Here is an 11,891-nt window from a genome sequence, read left to right as displayed (position 1 = left end):
CTTGCTGTGTGCTCGTGCACCCGCGAAATGGAATCATGTTTTGGCTCGCGTCGGAACTAAGTGCCCCGGCATCTTTTTTTAACATATGCTAGAGATAGCAGAGCACGTCGTATAGCTGCATTTTTTTGCAGCTTTTTTCTTTGAGAGTTGAATGACAAGATATAGGTCAAACATTTGCTCTGTAAATGTTTTCTTTTAATTTGTAAGCGACTTAATACGCTAAGAATTTCTTGAAACATAGACACAAGTTCGCAGGTGAAAAATAACAGTGTTTAGAAGGACATAAAGTAGTAGTGCATGAACGTTGTCGCGGACAACCTTCTTGGGAGATTTCGAGCCACTAAAAGTGCGCATGTCTCAACGGCTTGTATTTTCCCCTTTGAAATGGGGCCATAAGACAGGACCCACGAGCACCAATCAGTGTCAGTGGTTTCTGTGTGCTGCAAGAAGGAGAGCCCAGCGGAATTTTGAGGACATCAGTCGCTGGTGAACCTTTGTGCTGCCCGGACGTTCCCTGTTCTTGGTGTCATTACGAGTTAATTTTATTCTAGTCCCCAGCTTTGCTTCACTCTTTGGCGTTTCATTACTTGAGCCATCGAGTCATAGGGACACTAATGTCATCTTCGTTTTTCAGTGTTCCTGTCTGACCACCTTCACCTTCGTGGTTCACGATAGTTTTGTGCAAAATAGTAACAGAGTGTCATTTGAAGTCTCTCAGCTAAAGTATAAATGTGACTACACTGAATTACATAGTGCTTTTTTTGGTGCTACATTGCTGGGGAATCAAGTTGCGTGTAGCATCTGTTTGAAGAGTTAGCATTGAGTGCATGTCTTCACTGCTGTGTTTGCTGTAGCTGTGCTCTTTTTCCTTAGCAAGCCGGCAGGCCCCTCTGATGCGTTTTCACCTTTGAGGAGATCGTGCATTGCCATCTGCTCACTTAACGAAGGCTTTGCCATCCTTGGCTTGCCTTTGTTAGTGGACTTTTGTTTTTTTTAAGGAATGTTCGCTTAAGCTCAATTGTTCTTCTTGATGCCATTTTTTGTACTTTTTGTGTGTTCGTGATAGCACTAATCTTTGTAAGTGCCTCTTGCTGTGTTGGCTCCAGCCACAACAAAAAAGTTTCTCGAAGTGGTTGTTGTAGGTGGCCGCAGTGTGCCAAAGTAGCCATCTCGTTTGGTCTTACAGCTTGAATACTGCTTTGCGGCAGTCATTAGTTCGTCTTTGACTGCTTGGTGAATGGCAGCCTTTAGGGGGGGGGGGGGGTATTAAAAAATGGGGCATTCAAAAAGCTTTATATGCAGCAATTTGTGTGGTAGACGCAAGGCTAAACATTCACACAGTATACACATTCATATAATCTCTTTTGTATATGATATATTTCCGACATTTGTATGTTTCACCACTCAAGTGTTAGCACTGACATGTTGGCTGCAATTTCTCTAGTTTGTTTCAGTTATCATTCTGAGCCTGTTCTAGTCCATTGCTTAGACAAAGGCGTTTTGCAAGGATCTTCAGTTTACCCTATCCCGTGTAAGCTTATTCCATTTTATCCCTGCAAAATTCTTAATTTCCTCACTTCATCTAACTCTCTGCCTTCCCTGACAGCATTTCCCAATCCTTGGTACCAATTCTTCAGCAGAAAACATCACTGGTACAGTATCTCATCACCTTAACCCAACCAAAAATAGCACTTTAATTGCTTCAGCTATTAGGTGGTGTTTGTAATGAGCAAACCTGCAGCACACAAGCTATTCAAACATTTGATGTACTGTAATCTAGGTGTTTTATAAGAAAAATAAAAAAAACCCGACATTTGCAAAGGAGTGTAGACTACGCCAACCTCCGATTCTAGACATCATGCTGCCATAAAAGCACTATTGTTTTGGCTGCTGATATGAGTTGCACTCCCTTTTCGTTTTGCTTACATAGATCGTCTTCAAGGGCACAGCTCAGTTAAATAAATGTATCCATTACCAACAATTGTAAAAATGTTCGAACAGCAACATTTGCAGTTGTGAACTGTTGCAAAGACATGGCTACTGCCAACATGATATGTTATACCTCCACAGAATTTACACATTAAAATGTATATGTGCTCTTAGTGACTGGAAGCCAAAGAATGGGTGAAATAGACATATAAAATATAATTTATTTACTTGTGCTTCAACTTTTAAGTCGGTTGAAACAATGTTGTCTGCAGGGCTCGGGAAATCTTTGCTGCATCTTGCTTCCAGCCTTCAAAACCTGGAACAAAAAAAGATTGACAGCCTTTGCAGCCAGTTAGAATAAAAACAAAAATCACAAAGCCAGAACATGCGGGCTTCCAAAACTTGCTATACAATAGCTATTAGCTGTATTATGCCCGAGATTGACCAAATTTTGCCAAAATAATAGAGCACACAGATCCTAGTGAACATAACAGATCTTAATGAACAAAACAATAATGTCTCATAGAGCATTTATTTATTAGTAGCGAATATGTACATACAACCACCCAGTTGACCTCTCTCGATCTGTTTCACCAGTTGACCTGTTTCGAATTGTGCAACACACTACTTCCACATTGCCCAGCGTGTGAGCTTGACAACCCCATAGTCCCAATGTTGTGACACACAATCAACATTTGAGCTATTCCTGCATTGTGATGACCCCCAAATGTAAGTTACCAGCATGTTGATGTTTGGTGTTTTGTGGTGCAAGGACAATTTGATGGCCGAAGAGTGCCAGGTAATGAGACAAGAGAGAGAGAGAGAGAGAGAGGGGAAAGGCAGGTAGGAGACAAGAGGAACAATGATTGTGATAATGCATGGTAAAAGGTCGTGATAATAAACCATGCTTGAGATATATAGCATTAGTGCAAGGGCCTTATGAACGCCCTTGCGTCCAAGGGCTTTGTTTATATAGCCACCACAGCAGTGACCTCTCAGAGTTTTTGCTACAGAATGCCTGGGTATAGGACATTAAAACTGATTCCCTAGCAACGAACGTTGCTGGCTGAAGTGATATCTGTTGTCAGTAGGGTAATGGAAAGTGTTTTCTTCTGGGCGTGTCCAATACCTTGTATTAGATTGAAATGTGAAGCACTGTTAGTGCTTCACTATATCTCTCGCGCAGTGGTAGATTGCCACCAGACAAAAGGTATGAATGTGTAGTGTGAACTTGTCCTGTTGTTAGCCTCGCAAGTCTTACTTCTGTGCGTCATGATTTTGGTACTGATGGCCAATGACCAAGTTGCGGCATGAGGGGGGAAGCAGGTTCGGTGACGGAGCACGATCTGTCGGTTGAAATGCCGAAATCTCCGCTGCCCGTTTCTCCGGCGGCCTCGGACGACGTCGGCGATAGGCAGCACGGCATAGGGATAGACACAACCTTTTTGATGAACGCCAATCATGTGCAACAGCAGGAACTGAGTGATGATAAGATCTGCATCTTATCGGCGAGCTAGTGCAAGCTGCGAAAGTTCGTGACAGTATGCAAGGACTAAGACCCGTAGGAGGCTGTATCCACGACTACTCTATGATTAATTAACAAGCTGCTTGAAAGGACTGCTAAATCCTGGACGTACAGGGGAACCAGTTGCATCTCCAGACTACTCCCCTGGTGTTTTCTAAGGCACTTATATGCAAAGTGAAGCATTTTTATTTGTGTACAGTTTCTTAAATACACAGATTTCTTTTTGTCATTTTCTCAGTTTGTTTTTGGCCACCTGTCATTCTCTGTCGGGCGCTTCTCAGCTTTGGTACACTAAATTTTAATAATTTTTGCCTTGTTCAAAAGCTGGATGTTTAGTGAGTTTACTGATTGATGTGTATTGTTTTCAGTCTCAAAACCACCATATTGCTGCGATATATTGATCACATTCAAGTAGACCGCCTTTCACCATGCCGCACAGAGACCGTGGCAGCACGAGCACCTGGCCAGACCCAGCTCGCATGCGTCACGCACTCGGGGTTCCGGTGAAGGAAAAGAGGTGTTCCGGGATTTTCTTGGTGTTCGACGGCCTCGCAGTTTTCTCGCAGTCAACTCGAGGGCACAAGTTCAGCCTAATAAATTTGTTTTCATAAGCCTTTGTGCTTTAGTATCGCTACAATATGACGAGACGCCATAGTGGAGGGCTCTTGAAATTTCGCCCACCTGGAGTTCTTTGACGTGCACTCAAATCTAAGCACACTGGCGTACAGCATTTTCACCTACAAAGTGCAGTAGCCGCAGCTGGCATTGTTTAGCGAGTGCAAGAAAGTGTCATATGCAACTACAGGACAACACAAATATTTATTAACAATAAAATAAAAAAACTTTTGTTGTAGGAAAGCTAGAGCCATAAAACTTGCATTTTTCCCTGTTTGGTTGCTGTAGAATAACTTAATCCAGCAGGATCTGTACAGCCAAATTACTGAAAAGGTGACCAAAAGAAATTTTAATGACTAATTAAAAATAATGGTAAGAGCAGGGGTGCGACAGCTGCGCCAATTTGATACAATTCTCAATTCTTGTGCCACGCTGTGCCAAAATGCTCAGCCAGCCTCAGTGTTGTCAGGTGCACTAATTTCAGCGAAAAATGCAAGCTACATGCAGTTTGCGCCATCAGTCAGAGCGCCTTGACCCTACTAACTGTATGCCTAGAATATACTTAAAATATTCTAGACACCCGCCCTACACTCGTGAAACGCGATCGACCAGATAAAGTAACGCTGGCCGTCCATCGGTCCCTGACCACAGCGCTATCGGCGGGACGACAAACTTCAAGACAGAAATTCGTAGCTATAGCCAGCAACGCTTCGCCGGAAATGTAAATTTCCCAGCCTGGAAACACGGCTTGTTAGCAACTAAAGCTGGAAGCGTATGCCGGCGTTGCCACCGACCACGTAGATTGCTTAGCAGTAAGTAGCACATAACTTTTTCTTATTTGAAGTTGTGTTATCCTGGCCACTGTCCTGGCAATAGATATTCGGTACAGTCCCCGAAATTATGTGCAGATATATGTACAAAGGACAAGTGGCAATCTATCATCTGCCACTTCCATGGTGGCAGACACACTGCAGGAGCCATCAAACGGTGTTCAAGTGGCACACCGGTTTTCTATTCTCGGCGCCTCAAACGAAGTAACTAAGGTTGTCTCAACGAAGGCCAGTTTTCAAACCGAGAAAAACTGGACATGTCATAAATTGTAAACTGTGGAGGGCGTTCCTTGTCTGCATTCACTTATATAGAAAGGACATGTATTGTCTTTGCTGGCGAGCGACCACTCGGATTCCACAAACGGGATTTCAATGGTGCTGGTGCGAGAAGCACCCATAGAGAGGTGAATGCCTAAATGATGCAAAAGGTCAAGAATGTTTAGGGCAGTAGGTGTCGCAGACTGATAGGTTATTGTCCCTTAGTATAGGCGAGTGCGTTTCATGCTGCGATACAAGTTCATCAGACACTTCTTGTCACTACCCCTCCATAGCACGTGACAACACTTACAGAACATTCACGGCTTTTATGCACCTGTTTCCTAAATACAGTAGACTCTTGATCACTCAAGCTCTTATAATTCATACTTTCAGTTAATCAAAACAAAGTTCAATTTTTTTCGTTAGCCCTCAAATCTTTCAACCCACCATTTGGTTAATTAATACTTTTTGAGGTTCTATACCAGAAAAAATTTGCTGCTTTGCCACTACTATTTCAAAATTTACATGCCTATGCATGCAAATCACAACAGTGTAAAAATGAAAAATAAGCACCTCAGGCCTTCAAGGAAACGGGCTTTGCTAATAAGCAAATGTTTGAAATGAAGCACAGACATGGTAAACCGTGAAAAAGCAGTTGGTGATTCATGATTTCTGAAAAAGGCCTAATCAGCAGTAAATGGCCAAAAAACTTGTGGACCTTACATTTCTGCTTTCTGTTCATTGCATGCAGTTAGGGTTCAAGTCCTATGCCTAATTATAATGTGTGGTGTCACCTCACCTGAAGTTGTACATCTGAGAACTTTCGATTAAAAAACAAAATTCAGAGGTGCGTTTGAGTTTGAATTAACAAGAGTCGACTGTACTTTATGTGTGGTACGAGGGTTTGCTTGATGTCAAGATTAGGCCTATTAATTTGTTTTTGGCATTAAGAGACGTTGACCATGCACTTGAGTTTCAGGTTTGGAATAATTGTTTATTTTTTTCGGAGAACAAAGCACACATGCTTTTTAGTGGATTGAGTTGGAACCAGTTTTCCTCTGCTAATTCTGAGACCTTGTTCAAACCCAGCTGAACCTGCCACTCGCACATTATCAGGTTACAAGACTAAGCCAATCTGTACATTATCACCATACGTGCAGTAAAATGTATTGCTGAGGATAGACAAGCGCAAGGAATTCATTTTTATAATAAAAAGTGTACCACCTTGTGGTACTCCCACTTGAACAAATGTTTGGAAAAGAATGCTGCCCACTCGGACATGAAATGCCCGACTGGACAAGAAACTTTACGTAATAATGAACATTCTTCCATGCACATCACGGGGAGACAGGTCTCCTAATACTCCAAAGCACCATGTTGTGCTTTAAGCCTTTTTGATTTCGAGGTTCACAGAAAGTGCTGTTTGTGGACGAAAATTTCTCGGATTTGTGCTTCTCTACATGTCAGGTCATCGGTGATGGATGTATCCTCTCGAAACCCGCACTGAAATTGGTCGAGCAGATTGTTTATTCGAAGAATAGGTACAAGTCAGCGGTTTATCATTTTTTTCGAAAAGTTTACTGAGGCAGCTAGCAAGTGCCATGATGATCCTATAACTCGTAAAAAAGGAAGAGTTCTTGCCCTGTTTCAAAATGGAAATAACAGTAACCTCTTTCCAAGTAAGGATATGTGCCAGACAACCAGATAGCATTGTACAAGGAAAGTAAGGTTATTTGTGTTTCAAGGGGTAGGTTTTTCAACATTTGGAATCTGGGAGAGAATTACTGCAGCAGTTTAGTGTTGTTAGTAGCTCAGCTAAGCCGAGAGGTTGGCTGTATGCCTCGTATCCTATACATCTGTGTTATATTTTCTGCTTTTGTATTTTGTATCTTCGGAAAGCCTCAATTATAGTGCGCCGAGGAAGTTCATCTGATATTCCAAGCTGTCCTACTGTGTGTTTACCAAGGAGTTAATGTGCATGGTCTTCCTGCTACCCTACTAACCATGTTCCAGGCTTTTGCCTCCTGCGTGTATGAATTGATGCTCGATAAATACTTGTGCCAACTTTCCCTTCTCGCCTGTCGATGTGTCCTCCTGCCTTAAGACTGTTTTCAAGGGGACATGCTACTCGAAGACACTTTTTTTTTAATATTTACCCTAGAGCAATGAAACTTGAGCTGTTTATGGAACTTTTTATGCTTATTTGAAATGTATAACTAGTTTTCTTGCAAGTTACACAGTTTTAGCTCTGCAACATGACAAAGTGAAAACCTTAACCCTTTTGCCCCCCCCCCTCTTTTCATCCTTAAACTTCTGTAATTTTTATCATTCACAGTTCATAATGCTTCAAATAAAGTGAAGAGACAAATAACTAATTAGGAAGCACATAAAAACATGTAATATGAGTGAAAAACAATAGACATAAAAAGCCTATATTTCACCTACCTAGTAAATGTATGCATATTTTTTATTATACCATAAATATTGAAAGTTAAACTACATAATTGCATTTGTTATACTTTGGATAAATTTTGGGCAATCTTTCATGCAGATCCAAGCACTAGAAGTGCCCGAAGAAGGAGGGCCACATTGGGAAAATAGGCAAAATTTGTGTTTTGAGAAAAACAAGTTTTAAAGTTATAATTGAGTTTTCATTTACATACCTGCCAGGTTGGCAGCGCAGGCATTAGGGAGATGCAACTAAGGGGGGGGGGGGTCATAGGGGATGGAATTTTTCACACGCTTTTTCTCAAGATTGAATTTTTATGGAGTTATCATGGCACAATAATGGTATAGTTTTTGTAAACCGCCAAACCCTTCCCCGCTGTAGTCACCACCACCAAATCTTCGGCGTGGCTGAAGCCACCTTTTTCGAGAAGTCCTTCGAGCACTGTCGGGCATAACAATGTTCACAGTTGCCACTCGAACACTTTGCCAAAAGAATGTTTTTTGCACGGGGAAACAGCACGTGTAATCCAACCTTAGAGCCATGATAGTCCAAACTGTCGCTCAAAGAACAGTCCAAGTTGTGTCACTCGCAGCTACAATACTGCCCAATTTTCGTTGTGGCAGATTTAGCGCTCTTCAAAAACTCCTCAGAATATACCTGTGAATAACACGGTCCGCGGCCATAACATTTGGCCTTAAGTAGTTGCCCAAGTGTCTTGTCGGACATGGGAGCGCGGAACTCTGTTCGAGTCTTCCTCACAATGCTGAACTGCCGCTCGCATTCAGAGTTGCTGTGCGGTACTGAAAGGATCCCCAGCATCACTTGAGCAAGGCGACTGAATTTCATAAGTCCATCTTCGCCTTTCAGCGGCGAGATTTTTCTCCACTGCACATCGGCCCGTTCCTCTTCCAGTACACTTGTAGGAATTTTGAAAGACTGCATCTTCACAGATTCCATTTCCAGTGCATTAATAGCTTGATCTCTGGTCTCTCGCTCATTTTGTGGCAATAACGCTGGAAACCGCTCAACAAAGAAAAGGGCATTCTTAAATGACATGTTATCCATAGCTTCAATATCCACAACACGTGCATTGATCAAAGCCTCATTTCTAAAAGCAAATTCGGGGCGCATGTAGTCGCATGCAGCAACCATGTACCTTCCAACAGCCTCGAAAAATTCCTTTTTGTCACTTGGCTTGAGCTTTTCAACAACACACTTAGCTTGGTGTCCAATTACCAAGTCTTGGTCATCCTTTTGCACATTTCTGCTGTGGTAGTCTATCAAACAGATGTCATTGTGCTGCTTTAGCAGTGCTGGCCTCACAAATCTTGAAAGGATGTCCTCAAGAAGGTTTAGAAGTATAGGCTGTAGCTTGTGTATTAGGGGTGCCTGTACTTGCAGGCAGCAGTTGACTGTCTTAAAAGCAGGAATAATGTTATTTAAGAACAGACAGCAAGCTTTGCTAAGCTACGAGCTTAAGAACACGAACAGTCATTCCTCACGTGTTATGCAAGTTGATCCAGTCTTGCACACATCAGTAGCCTTAACTTTTTTTCAGAGGCACAGGTGTTGATTGAACAGACTTCTTTCTCTTCTGTCTGAACTGGTGCTGCTCAGTGTCTTCAGTTTGTGCTGGCATTTTGGGAATGCAGTAGTGGGTCAGAAGTTGGCATCTCTTTTCACTTCTTGAAGGAAAAAACTCAAGAGCAGTGCCCACTGATATAGGAGCCTTTCCAGGCATTTTTCGAGCGAAAGCCATCTGGTTGGAACGTGCTTGAGAATCTTGCGAAACTCCTTATTGTGCAGTTCGTGAAACTCTTTAAGCGAACTTTTTCTTTTAGCACCTCTTTCTAAATAATAAAAAATGTCCACAAGGAATAAAGAATGTCCACCTTCGCTGGGGGACAAGAAGCTGCCTTTTCAGCCGCAATGTTTATTAAATGGCATGGGCAGCCAATTTTCACAATGCTTTCATGAGCCTCAGTTAGCGCTGCCGCTGCGCCATTCTTATTGCCCATCATCACGTTGGCATTGTCACAGCACAAAGCTATGCAATTAGAATATGGCACATTAAATGACGCAAAACTGTCCATAATTAACTTGGCGATGTTGTGCCCAGTTGAAGGGCCTTTCAGAAAGCTTAAAGTAAGCAGTTTGCTCTCGATAAAGCCCGATTCTTCCGCAAAGAACATGGCCACGATGGGGTACAGCTGTGCCTGGCGGTCGTTCGAGCCTTCAGTGGCAACCGCAAAAACTCGTCTTTTCAAGGCACTCACCACACACTCTTGTGCATGGCCTGCCATTTCGCCGACAATCATCGTAGTCTTCACTTTATATTCCTTAAAGACCTCGCATGGAGGTATTACAAAGGGGGTGGGGTTAACATTATAGTGACTACATACAAAACAGTGGTTACATACATTTACAAGATAGTGGCTACGATGCACGTACAGGATAGTTGCTACATCATTTAATGAGATATACCAAGTTTTATTTTTTCAGAAAATGAGGATAAGTAGATGGTTTCGACGATATCGTGGGGCAGGCCGTTCCAGTCAGCTGATGATCGACAAAAGAAAGATCAACAGAAAAAGTCGCAGTGTGGCTGCGGGGATGAGTAACCTATAAATGGTGCCCTGTGCGCAGAGATGTGTGCACTGGTGGGGCCAGAATATATGGGGCATGATGAAGTGAGCTGTAGAAAAACTTGTGAAAAAAGATTAATGAATCGATGCGGCGCCGGGACGATAGCGTGTTTAAGCCAGACTGAATTTTTAGTTGTGATACGCTGGTATAATAAGAATATGATGATTGAATGAACCTTACTGCGCGGTTCTGAATGGCTTCTATGGCTTTGATGAGGTATGTTTGATGGGGTGACCAGATGGGAGAAGCGTATTCTAGCTTCGGGAGTACGAGTGATTTATATGCTAGAAGTTTTACATGACATGGTGCATGGTGGAGATGGTGTTTTCGGAATTCAAGGGTTTGGTTGGCCGAGGCCGTAACGCGTGGTATATATGGTGACGAATTTAAGTTATGTGAAAGGGTGATACCGAGGTACTTATATGTACCTACTCTTTCTAATCATGTGTTAGCAATAGTGTAGGGTGAGCATAATGGCTGTGGGCGGCGAGTGAAACTTATTACCTTGCATTTGTCGGGGGTTCAGGGTCATCAACCATTCTTTGCACCAATCTTGAACATTGTTATGTTTGTCTTGTAAAAGAGAGCGATCGGTATTGTTAGTGATTGGACGGTAGATGACACAATCGTCAGCGAACATTCGGATTTGAGAGGCAACATGTAGAGGGAGGTCATTAATATAAATAAGAAATAGCAGTGGACCCAACACGCTACCTTGCGGGACGCCAGATGTTACAGGGAGGGGGCCGGAAATGGAATTATTGACATGTACTGACTGTGACCGGCTAGTAAGGAATTCATCAATCCAATGGAAAATGTCGGGATGCAGGTGCAACTGTGAGAGTTTAAGTAATAGCCGTTGGTGGGGTAACTTATCAAATGCTTTTGCATAATCAAGAAAAATGGCATCGACCTGTTTGTTAGTATCGCAGTTGATATATAAGTCATGGATTAACATGGCAAGTTTCGTTTCACAAGAGAGGCCCTTTGCGGAATCCATGTTGAGATGTGTGAAAAAAGTTGTTGGTGTCAAGAAACTGCATGATATGTGTGTCGATGACGTGCTCCATTATTTTGCAGGGTACACTGGTCTGGGAAATTGGTCGGTAGTTAAGAGGAGATGTTTTGATGCCCTATTTATAAATTGGAACGATCTGCGCTTCTTTCCAGGCGAGAGGAATGCTACCAGAAGAAAGAGACTGCGAGAAGATTAATCTGAGATAGGCTGCGCAGATGTTCTTTATTCATTATTCTTTATTCAGAAATACCCCGCTTTGCCCAAAGGAGTGTAAGCGGGGGGGTTACAGCTTTGAAAAAAACAAGTCTTCGTTATGACAGCACACTTGGTCACAAGACAATTGATTCCACTCTTCTACAGTACGAACAAAAAAAGAATTAGCATAAAGGTTCGTTCCAGTCCGGTATTCTTGAATCTTAAGGTCATGATCAGACCTTCTAGACAGATAATGCGGCGGTTTAAGGTAAGTGCCTTTATTGATGCCAGTCTTCTTATGGTATATCTGAAATAACAATTTCAAACGCAACTTTCTTGTGCGAGAGGAGAGCGCTTCCCATCCCAGATCGTTTTTCAATTCAGTACAGCTGTCACCTCGCTTATACCGACTGAGAACGAACCTTG

The 11,891-nt window shown here is 42.5% G+C and overlaps 1 protein-coding gene across 2 annotated transcripts in view; it reads right to left on the bottom strand.

Moving 5' to 3' along the window:
- Positions 1-2,132: 2,132 nt before the first annotated feature.
- Positions 2,133-11,891, bottom strand: part of LOC142795790 (uncharacterized) — a 243,637-nt gene continuing 233,878 nt past the window's right edge. For both annotated transcript variants that reach the window (XM_075886131.1, XM_075886132.1), the window contains one exon: positions 2,133-2,245. Coding sequence is in view for 1 of the 2 variants with exons in the window: in XM_075886132.1 (XP_075742247.1) it covers positions 2,165-2,245 (81 nt within the window). In the remaining variant the exon portion in view is untranslated. The remainder of the gene's footprint in view (positions 2,246-11,891) is intronic.

Source organism: Rhipicephalus microplus, chromosome 2 (genome assembly GCF_043290135.1).
Source record: "Rhipicephalus microplus isolate Deutch F79 chromosome 2, USDA_Rmic, whole genome shotgun sequence".
NCBI lineage: Eukaryota > Metazoa > Arthropoda > Arachnida > Ixodida > Ixodidae > Rhipicephalus > Rhipicephalus microplus.
This window is presented reverse-complemented; position numbering and strand designations above follow the sequence as displayed.